At 44.9% G+C, this 11,306-nt stretch overlaps 1 protein-coding gene and 1 long non-coding RNA gene across 3 annotated transcripts in view; both read right to left on the bottom strand.

Moving 5' to 3' along the window:
• TECRL (trans-2,3-enoyl-CoA reductase-like) overlaps positions 1-11,306 on the bottom strand; it is a 101,408-nt gene that overhangs the window by 38,884 nt on the left and 51,218 nt on the right. Inside the window, exons 3-4 of the mRNA XM_014943108.1 lie at positions 5,849-5,893; positions 4,893-4,996 (exon numbers count right to left, since the gene is read on the bottom strand). Coding sequence (XP_014798594.1) covers positions 4,893-4,996; positions 5,849-5,893 — 149 coding nt within the window. The remainder of the gene's footprint in view (positions 1-4,892; positions 4,997-5,848; positions 5,894-11,306) is intronic.
• On the bottom strand, positions 24-3,836 carry LOC106888692. 2 transcript variants are annotated; one of them, XR_001412155.1, is made up of 3 exons: positions 3,723-3,836; positions 2,767-2,870; positions 24-1,158 (listed from the first exon to the last, which is right to left on the bottom strand). It is a non-coding gene; the product is annotated as an uncharacterized LOC106888692 (long non-coding RNA). The 2 variants fall into 2 exon arrangements; XR_001412156.1 differs by having other exon boundaries at positions 24-1,155.

The raw sequence follows: 11,306 nt of genomic DNA, 5'->3' as shown, positions 1-11,306 counted from the left end.
TGTTTTGGAGTCCAGATCTGAATGTGGCCCTTTTTCACCTCAACTATCATTTTGCTGATGTGATAAAAATCGTTTTTACTCCGTGCCTCATTTATTTAAATGTCAACCCTTTCACTCAGAAGCATCCCTCACTGCGTGCGTAAATCTGATAGAGCATCAAGGCAGATGGGGAAATGGAAGCTCTAAGCACAGTAAAAATGGCAATAAAACTATACATCCTGTGTACAAATACATTCTTAATTGCTATTGTCAGAATACAAGCTTGTATGAACTTTTTCTCTATTGCTATATAGACTAGCTATAATATAAAAAAATCTCTTGACTGTTGAAATGATGTGGCTAGGAAGATTTCTCCCACTAAGAATGGAGACAATTTAGAATATGGAAGTGAATGGGGTAAGATGAATATTCAGAAACTCGTGGAGACAACTTTCTGCACGCACAGATTAAATCATAAAAAAAAAAATGCCACTGCCTGCAGTATCGATGCCGAGCCATAACTGCACTATTTATAATGGGATATTAAGCTTTAGTTATGTTACTGTCTTAGGCTACATAAACCACCAGGAAAGGAGAGAATAAATAAGGTTCATGCAGATTACTTAGTTGTAGCAAACAGGAGACTGTTTGCTACAACTCACAATTTTGCTTTGCAAGGGAATTGCACGGTTGAGAGGTGGTGGGACAGGCTGGTGGGGAAGCAGGACCCCAACTAGCATTAATTAGTATGTTCTAGCAGGTCATTAATCAGCATGGGAATCCATGGGGTAAAGCCTCAGACCTCTGCTGAAATGAGTAGGTCACACATTGTGACCTACTGTAACTCTACTGAAGTCAACTGCTTGTCGGGTCTTGGGTTTTGTTGTTAGAACTGGGAAGAAGAGACATAGCTCATGGTCACATGGGGTAGAACGTCCCAGAGTGTGTGCTGCTAGGGGCTGTCTGCTTCCCTGGAGAGAGAGAAATGCACATGAGCTTAAGCTGGTGAGATGGATGTGTGACCTCCCAGTGCTGATCCAGAAGCTGACTCCTCAAAGTCAAGGGCAGTTCTGGCAGTAACATCAACCCTGAGTGCACTGGTCAACAGAGAAGGAGCTGGGAAATAGCATGTCCATTCTAAGTGTCCTGTAGTAATGCTTCCTTGTCCATAGTGACCTGCTGGAGAGAAGGACAGGGAACTGCTGGAGAGGGGACAGCAGAGGCTACAAAGATGATGAGAGGCCTGGAGCATCTCCCTTATGAGGAGAGGCTGAGGGACTTGGGGCTTTTTAGTCTGGAGAAGAGAAGGCTGAGGGGGGATCTGATCAATGCTTAGAAATACTTCAAGGGAGGGTGTCAGGAGGATGGGACCAGTCTTTTTTCAGTGGTGCCCAGGGACAGGACAAGAGGGAATGGGCACAAACTTGAATATAAGAAGTTCCACCTAAACACAAGGAGGAACTTCTTTGCTGTGAGGGTGGCAGAGCCCTGGCAGAGGCTGCCCAGGGAGGTGGTGGAGTCTCCTTCTCTGGAGACATTCAAACCCACCTGGACACGTTCCTGTGGGACCTGCTCTGGGTGGCCCTGCTTTGGCAGGGGGTTGGACTAGATGATCCCCAGAGGTCCCTTCCAACCTCATATCATTCTGTGACTCTGTGACCTGACACTCACAAGCTCCATCTATATAGGCACAGCCAAGGAAGGATGGTGGCTTGTCAGTGGGCCTTGTGGTCTCCCCACAGGAGGAGCTGCCTGAGATAAGAGTCTAATAACTTGGCCCACAGCAAAACCTCAGTTGCTTCATTAAAGGAATTGCAAGCAATTGGTGGTTTGTTTTCCATTGCTCTGTCTCATCAAGGCTTCCATAGCTTTCAGAACCTACACTTCTTGCTCACATCTCTCACTGCTGGGATGGGGACTGTGTCAGTCTAGTAATGAGATTACTTTCAGCTCTGTCGCCGCTGGAAAGGTCTCTTCATCTCCCATCACTTTCTGCCCTTTCAAACCCTTCTGCTGTCTTCTGGTTTTTCGGCTGAGGAAAGAATTGAATCTTTCTCTTCCTCCCGGCACAGATAAGCCCCTAAGGTTACAGTTCCCCACAACCCAGCCTTTGGGTGGAATGTCTCTCCTGCCACCCTGCCCTTCCAACAGCTGCTTACAGGAAAGTAATCCAAGTCAAGCTGAGACCAGCAGTAAAAACAGCCCGTGGTTCTACCCTCAGCATAATGCAGGTATCGTTGCTCGTGGAGAATGCTTTTGTTTTAGGAAGGAATTCAAAAGTTTAGTGGTTCCTGGGCCTGGCTGGGCATCCTGGCCCAGACTCCTTGGCCTCACCACTCTCTCAGAACAGTTCTTCAGGTGCACGAAGATGAAGACATTCCCATCTAGCAGTTTTCCTGCATTAGTAACAGGATTACCATAAATCCATTTAACCCCTTTTAGGATCCTTCCACTTTCATAGCTGAGGAGCCTTGCAGCAAATGAATGTACTTGGCTACAGGCCCTGCACAGGCATATAAACCCTAGATAAGCTAAATCTGTTTTTAAACATGTATTTTTTTTCTTCCACGAGCAATATTGTTATGCCCACCTTCTAATCTTTAATTGGATGTCAGAGTTAGCACGTTGATGACTTGGCTCACTCTCCATTTAATTCTGCATTGACTGCTGATCATTACAGCATTTTGACAAAGGGAAGGAAAAGGCTGAGGAGGTTGGAGTCATTTGCTGCTAAATGACATTGCACATGAAGATGTATCACGTTGATGGCTACAAGGACGTACTTACTGTGGTCCATCCGACCTGCTGACCCAGGTCTGTAAAATACAGCGTGATGATGGAGGAAACGGCAAGGCTTTGGATGTTAACAGAATCCTTCAAAAAAGGCCCATCTGTAATGTCAAAAAGGGGAGAGGAGGTGGCATGAGCAACAGACATCTCCTCTCAGAGGCTCAGCACAACGCGTGGGCTGCCCTGCTAATGGTCACGGTGTGGGCCCAACCCCTCTTCTGATTTATTTTGGTGGCTTGGTACTTATTCTCCAGGTTAGCAACTTAAAGCATTTATAGGAGAGTTAATCTCCTCTCGTTTTAAGGAAAGCATGAGGCTGACATGACCCTGGGCAGCAGTGCACAGCCATTGTTACGATGCTATCTCTGGTCATCTAGACCATTAGATCGGTAGAGACATAAAATGTCAATATCTGCTTCTTTTTTTGGTTTTTTTATAGAGGCAGCGAGTTGGATATTAGGAAATCCAAACAGGCACGGCTGCATGCACTTCTTTTCTCTTTTCCAACTTCTGTGTTGTGTCTCCCTTTCAATATATGTTTGTTGGCTGTTTAAGGGAATGAGGGTGCTAAATTCCACCAGGTGCTGAGCCCTCATCTCCCACTGCCACATCCACCAGGACCTGGGGCACTGCCACAAAAAAAGGGGCTGCCTTCTGCAGCCAATTCCATCTTCTGATGAGGCTGTGAGCAGGTATTAAATGGATAATGCAGTGAGTGAGGGAAGTGAGTGTTGTTCTTTGATCATATTCTGTATTCTGAAACGTTTTTACTCACTGGTTATGAAAACCCTTCGATTCTTTTAGCAATGCAAAAGCTAATAAATTTATCATTGATACCAAATCAATGAAAAAATGCTAACAGTTCACCCAATGGAGAGAAAGACCATTAGGAAGAGAACTTGCCAGAGGACTAAGCAATACATTAGGTGGCTGTATCCAACCAGAATACTCACTGCGTTCCAGTTGCAGTCCGACACGGGAAGGGTACCACTGGGGACCTGTTCAAATCACAAAAGATGGCTGTTAATGTCATGGTGGAGGATCTAAATTTCCCTTTCTGTGAGTATTCTTCTTAGCCAATAGCTACAAATGTGAGATTAAAAAAAAAAAGATTTAAAAAATCCTCTCTTTCGGTCTCAGCTACACAAGGAGAACAGGAGGGAGCCAGGAGGAGCACACAATGCACACAGCAGAGCAGCAATTCCTTCTCCTGGCTTGGCCCCAGAAGGGCCAATCTTGATGCTGAATGCTCTGTCAGCACACAAAAAATTAGCACGTGCTCACACCACCGGGAAGTATAAAGAGGACCCTGTTCATTATCGTATTTGCCAAAACTCCATACTAAATGTGGCAGTCTTGCCTCTCCCTCCAAAATGATGCACGTTCCGCAGTCTGGTCCAAAAGGGTTGGTTTTTCCCATTTAGGAATAGAAAAGGTTACTAGGGACATGCAGCTGGAATTAGTTCTTAATCAGAGATTAATCAGGCAAATAGAGACACAAAAAGCAGAAGCACCTGGGCAGCTAATGCTGGGTTACACCTGACTTCTCCCAGCCATTCCTACCACATTTATTTCCTGTGGCACATCTTAGGACAACTGATAGCCTGAAGGAGATTGGCTTTGCCTTTTTGATTCAAAGTCTTGGTGAAATTGGTCAAATAATAATCATATTTTTCGTTAGTCCTATCTTAGATTTTTTTTAGTATTCCTGTATTTAAGATATTGGTATTCCCATACCTTAAACAAATGGGAAAAATATTCTCCACAATGATCAAACAAGGGAATGTGTGCCCCAAGAAGCTGTGGGATCTGCTTATCAGTCAGACCTCAGCTGGGGAAGACCCTAAGCAATATCTCATAGGACTTGAAAGTTGGTCATCTGCACCACATGAGGACCAGAGGTTGCTTCTACCTTAACTGTATTCCAGGATGGTCAGGAGAGCTTCTTCACCCCACCGCCCACCAGCTGGAAGGGAAGGGGACCTGCAGCCACCACAGTGACACCCAGCACACTCTCATTTCAGAAGCACTTGGCCTGAGTTTTTGCAGGCAAGAAGAGGCATTAGATGAACCCACGAACCAGGGCTAATAGCAGGAGGTGAAACATCCATCAAGTAAGTCACTGTGGTCCATCCGACCTGCTGACCCAGGTCTGTAAAATACAGCGTGATGATGGAGGAAACGGCAAGGCTTTGGATGTTAACAGAATCCTTCAAAAAAGGCCCATCTGTAATGTCAAAAAGGGGAGAGGAGGTGGCATGAGCAACAGACATCTCCTCTCAGAGGCTCAGCACAACGCGTGGGCTGCCCTGCTAATGGTCACGGTGTGGGCCCAACCCCTCTTCTGATTTATTTTGGTGGCTTGGTACTTATTCTCCAGGTTAGCAACTTAAAGCATTTATAGGAGAGTTAATCTCCTCTCGTTTTAAGGAAAGCATGAGGCTGACATGACCCTGGGCAGCAGTGCACAGCCATTGTTACGATGCTATCTCTGGTCATCTAGACCATTAGATCGGTAGAGACATAAAATGTCAATATCTGCTTCTTTTTTTGGTTTTTTTATAGAGGCAGCGAGTTGGATATTAGGAAATCCAAACAGGCACGGCTGCATGCACTTCTTTTCTCTTTTCCAACTTCTGTGTTGTGTCTCCCTTTCAATATATGTTTGTTGGCTGTTTAAGGGAATGAGGGTGCTAAATTCCACCAGGTGCTGAGCCCTCATCTCCCACTGCCACATCCACCAGGACCTGGGGCACTGCCACAAAAAAAGGGGCTGCCTTCTGCAGCCAATTCCATCTTCTGATGAGGCTGTGAGCAGGTATTAAATGGATAATGCAGTGAGTGAGGGAAGTGAGTGTTGTTCTTTGATCATATTCTGTATTCTGAAACGTTTTTACTCACTGGTTATGAAAACCCTTCGATTCTTTTAGCAATGCAAAAGCTAATAAATTTATCATTGATACCAAATCAATGAAAAAATGCTAACAGTTCACCCAATGGAGAGAAAGACCATTAGGAAGAGAACTTGCCAGAGGACTAAGCAATACATTAGGTGGCTGTATCCAACCAGAATACTCACTGCGTTCCAGTTGCAGTCCGACACGGGAAGGGTACCACTGGGGACCTGTTCAAATCACAAAAGATGGCTGTTAATGTCATGGTGGAGGATCTAAATTTCCCTTTCTGTGAGTATTCTTTCTAGCCAATAGCTACAAATGTGAGATTAAAAAAAAAAAGATTTAAAAAATCCTCTCTTTCGGTCTCAGCTACACAAGGAGAACAGGAGGGAGCCAGGAGGAGCACACAATGCACACAGCAGAGCAGCAATTCCTTCTCCTGGCTTGGCCCCAGAAGGGCCAATCTTGATGCTGAATGCTCTGTCAGCACACAAAAAATTAGCACGTGCTCACACCACCGGGAAGTATAAAGAGGACCCTGTTCATTATCGTATTTGCCAAAACTCCATACTAAATGTGGCAGTCTTGCCTCTCCCTCCAAAATGATGCACGTTCCGCAGTCTGGTCCAAAAGGGTTGGTTTTTCCCATTTAGGAATAGAAAAGGTTACTAGGGACATGCAGCTGGAATTAGTTCTTAATCAGAGATTAATCAGGCAAATAGAGACACAAAAAGCAGAAGCACCTGGGCAGCTAATGCTGGGTTACACCTGACTTCTCCCAGCCATTCCTACCACATTTATTTCCTGTGGCACATCTTAGGACAACTGATAGCCTGAAGGAGATTGGCTTTGCCTTTTTGATTCAAAGTCTTGGTGAAATTGGTCAAATAATAATCATATTTTTCGTTAGTCCTATCTTAGATTTTTTTTAGTATTCCTGTATTTAAGATATTGGTATTCCCATACCTTAAACAAATGGGAAAACAATTCTCCACAATGATCAAACAAGGGAATGTGTGCCCCAAGAAGCTGTGGGATCTGCTTATCAGTCAGACCTCAGCTGGGGAAGACCTTTTTTTTTTTTTTTTTTTTTTTCAAGGTACCACAACAATCCGTGGCTATTAAAGATAACAAAAGGCAGATAGAAAAAGAGCAGCTGTCTGACTTGTCAAGGAAGATGTGATTTGCTCCAGGACAGCAGATATCAATAGTTATTTGGGAGCCTGAAATGCAATGTACTTGTGTTAAATTGGAATCTTCCCCCTAGCCCCCCCCTCCCCCTCCATATTACAGTATGTTTCAATAAAAGCCAATTTACCTCATCCTGTGGCAGCGGGCTTTTAGGTATGGCTCATAATCCTCACAAGGGCACCCAGAGGTTGTGTGTTTAAGCACTTCATCCCACATTTCCAGTCCTTTAGCCTCAGTACACCATTATGTTCCAACATATTCAAAGATTTAGACAGATGGAAGTGTCCCTTCTCTGCTGCAGTGACCTTGGCATCACACCCCTGTGTCTCTCTGGTCCCCCCACCATCTGTAGGGTGCTGTGCCTATTTTGTTGGAGCAACCCGAAATCAGATGTTCAGATCTTCCTTCCCCAACTCTTAGCATTGGGTGGGGGGCCAAAAGCTAATGTAAAGTGGAAATGCCATGCAAATTGAGGTGGGGGACAAAGTCCAAAGTTATGTTGTTTGTATTAAGTATGTTGGTTTTAGTCTGAACATGAAAAGTTTCCCCACTTTTGGTCTTTATGGGCAGCAGACTTTAGCGAGGCCACGGGGCCAAAAGCTAATGTAAAGTGGAAATGCCATGCAAATTGAGGTGGGGGACAAAGTCCAAAGTTATGTTGTTTGTATTAAGTATGTTGGTTTTAGTCTGAACATGAAAAGTTTCCCCACTTTTGGTCTTTATGGGCAGCAGACTTTAGCGAGGCCACTCTCAAGTCTCTGCTGCCAGGGGTCCTGCAAAAAACAGCATTGCTTTCTGGAGAGAAAAGTGACCCCACTTTATTCCTTGAGAGGTCTCAGAGGTCTCTGAGGTCTCTGAGACCACCCTAAGGATGGTCCGGGAACCAGAGAGACTCAGGGGTGTGATGGCAAATTGTAAATTAGCTTTTTTTGAAACATACTGTAATCTGAAGGGGGAGCAGGGCTAGGGGGAAGATTCCAATGGCTGATGAGACTCATTTCAGAGAGAGGAACCCCCCCACATCCATAGGCATCAGCAATTTGCCTGCTCACCACGTGGTAGGGGTCAGCCAAGGGGACCCTGGTCCCACTTGTCACCATTTTCCTGCCTTCTCCCTCTCACAGAGTGTTTTCCAGAGCTTTCACCCCTGGTGCATCTAAGATGGGGCATGTAATTATTATTTACTTGCTGACATTGTGGTGGTGCACCATGCTCAGCCTCACAGTACTCAGTAGGTCACAGTCCCTGTGTCTTCCTGGTGCTCAGCAGATCTATTCATCAGGGTTACTCATGGATTTGGCTATGAATTTGGCACTTGGAACAAAGTTATAAAAATATTATTTCAGCCCACTTATATCCCAGACCACTTTTGACTTGAGAAAGCAGATAGAGGCTGACCAGAAGATAAGAATGGCCACCATGGTTCAAACTCCAGGTCTGTTTAGCCAATATTGTGGGTCCTCCATCACATTTCTTAGATTTCTAGTATTTGTGTACAACACTTTTGGTCCCCCCCTTTTTTTTGCAGCACGTTTGAACAGCTATTGAAATGTTTTCCTTGTTTTCCATCTCCTATTTGATTATTTCTACCCTCCTGACCTCTCCTTCTCTAGAAGGATGTACACCTATTATGGTCCAGCACGGACGTAGGCACCTCAAAGCTTTGCCCGTTCCTCAGCCGAAAAGTTATTCACAAACTCCTTGGTTGTAAATGTCACCAACATCACTCTTCTTCACTGAGCAACCTGTAGTTGTAGGGAAAGATGTCCCTGCCCATGGCAGGGGGGCTGGACGAGATAAGATGTCCCTGCCCATGGCAGAGGGGCTGGTCAAGATAACCTTTGAATGTCCCTTCCAACCCAAACTGGGTGACAATCCAGTATTTAAGAGGAGGCTGAGGGGAGACCTCCTTGCCCTCTCCAACTCCCTGAGAGGAGGGTGTAGAGAGGTGGGGGTTGGCCTCTTCTCCCAAGGGAATCATGCCAGGAGCAGAGGAAATGGTCTGAAGTTGGGGCAGGGGAGGTTTAGATGAGATGTGAGGAAGAAGGACTTTGCTGAGAGGGTGGTCAGGCCCTGGAAGGGCCTGCCCAGGGAGGTGGTGGAGTCCCCATCCCTGGAGGGATTGAAGAACCGTGTAGAGGTGGCACTTCAGGGCATGCTCTAGTGCCCGAGATTGTTGGGTTGTGTCTGTTTGTGAGGGGTTTTTTGGTGGGTTTTTTTGTTGTTGTTGTTGAGGTTTTCTTTGTAGTTGGACTCAATGGTCTCAAAGGTCCCTTCCAACCACGAAGATTCTGTGATTCTGTCATTTAAAGCAAAAATTAAAACGGAAGATTCTGTGATTCTGTGATTTAAAGCAAAAATTAAAACATAAGCAAACTGACAGGTTCTATAAAACCTGACAGCCACCTTTAATTTGATTGTACCCAACTATGAAAACACTTATTAATACTGGATATAAAAAGCAGATGCAGTGCTATTAAACAACCATCCAAATGCTTGCTAAAGTGATGCCAGTGCCATGCCCAGCTGCCAACACAACTACGCAAAGATGCACAGAAACCCAAGTTCTACCAGTCCCACTGCTCAGGCAGTTTGTTTTTTCAATTTATACTATAATTTCAGTAAATGAATCAGCTGGCAATCACAGGAACGGAGGACAATTTTAAAAGCATCCCAAGTTACTATCTACATGATTCAAATTGGCCTTAATGTGTGCTCCGCTACTTAAATATCACAAGAGGTTTTGAAAATTTAACAACTAAGAAGTCTAAGGTTCTTTCCAATAGTTATGAAATTGAAGGGGTCAGTCTCATTCGTATTAATTTTCATAAAAAACCTTCCATACAGATTCTTTAGTTTGATGCCTGCTCTGTAATAAATTACACAATCAAATGCCTATTTGTCACAAAGTATTTCTGAAGTCAAGGAAACATGTGTATGAGAGCAAAGGTGTAACATGATGGAGACCTCTCTTGTGGGGAAATTCAGTGTATTCCTCAGAATGCAGCCCTGGGAAGCAAGGAGTCTAAGAAATGCAAACCAGAGCTGCTGGACACAGTTTGGAGATAATTAGCAGATTGACTTCCCACGATCAGCTAATTTTATTATGAGTTAAATTGTTTGCTTTGTTGTATGTCACTACCCATGCGTTTCTAATAACAAACAGCCTTAATAATTACAAACAATACCTGCTGTGATATGAATAGGATGAACAAAATTACTGTAATCAGTCGTTGGCTGCGTGTTGTTTAAATTTGCAGAAATAGGAGAAATTTTGGGGAGCACTGTGGCACTGATATTCCATGTATGATCACAGAATGCTACACGTTAGCTGAGAAATCATAGAATCATAGAGTCATAGAATCATTGAGGTTGGAAGAGACCCTTGGGATCATCGAGTCCAACCATCTACCCTACTCTACAAAGTCCTCCCCTACATCATATCCCTCAGTGTGGACTGAGCACAGCTGAAATGCATCCCACCACCTTAACCTGAGGGTAGTTTTGATATCTCTGGAGCAATAAGAAGAGATTGCTGCTCTCCAGCCCTGGAGTTTGATAAGAAACATGTAGAGGTGGCACTTCAGGGCATGCTCTAGTGGCTGAGATTGTGGGGTTGGGTGTTTTGTGTGTGTGGTTGGACCAGGTGATCTCCGAGGTCCTTTCCAACCATGAAGATTCTGTGATTCTGTGAAAGATTCACATATTAGGATGTGAGGGGATAGTGGTTTTGTGCATCATATATAGAGACAGATAAAATAGATGTACCAACACACAGATTGTGTGTTGGGAATGGCAATGGGAAGCAGTGAGTGATTAATTCCTCGTTTTGCTTTGCTTACATAAGCAGCTTTTCCTTTACCCATTAAACTGTCTTTATCTCAACCCACAAGTTTTCTCCCTTTTCCCCTTTTGATTATCTCCCCCGTCCCACCACAGCGAGCGAACCACAGGGTTAACCCACAACAGTGACCTTAAACAGGAACGGTTATAAGCCTCGTTTCTTTTGGTTGCAGAAGGTGTGTTTGAGGATTCTTGGGACCATTTCTGAGGAAAGAGGAATAGATGGAGACCTCACCGTCCTGACAATCAAAGCCTTCCCTGGGCTGAAGTCCCCGTCCCCTCTTTATTTTTAATTCAGGGCTAGTGGGGAGAGATCAACTCTAGCCAGGTCCTGAGTTCCTGGGCACGGCTGGGCTTGCCAGGGGCCAGGCTACCAGCTGTACCCTGCTTCCAGCTCTCACCACATCTCTAGGAGGGTGTAGAGAGGTGGGGGTCGGTCTCTTCTCTCAAGTCTCAGGCGACAGGACGAGAGGAAATGGCCTCAAGTTGCGCCAGGGGAGGTTCAGGCTGGATATTAGGAAAAATTTTTTCACTGAAAGGGTTCTCAGCCATTGGAATGGGCTGCCCAGGGAGGTGGTTGAGGCACCATCCCTGGAGGTGTTCAAA

This window comes from Calidris pugnax, unplaced genomic scaffold (genome assembly GCF_001431845.1).
Source record: "Calidris pugnax isolate Ruff unplaced genomic scaffold, ASM143184v1 scaffold16, whole genome shotgun sequence".
Classification (NCBI taxonomy): domain Eukaryota; kingdom Metazoa; phylum Chordata; class Aves; order Charadriiformes; family Scolopacidae; genus Calidris; species Calidris pugnax.
Note: the sequence above shows the minus strand (reverse complement) of the source record. Positions and strands in the feature narration are given on the sequence as shown.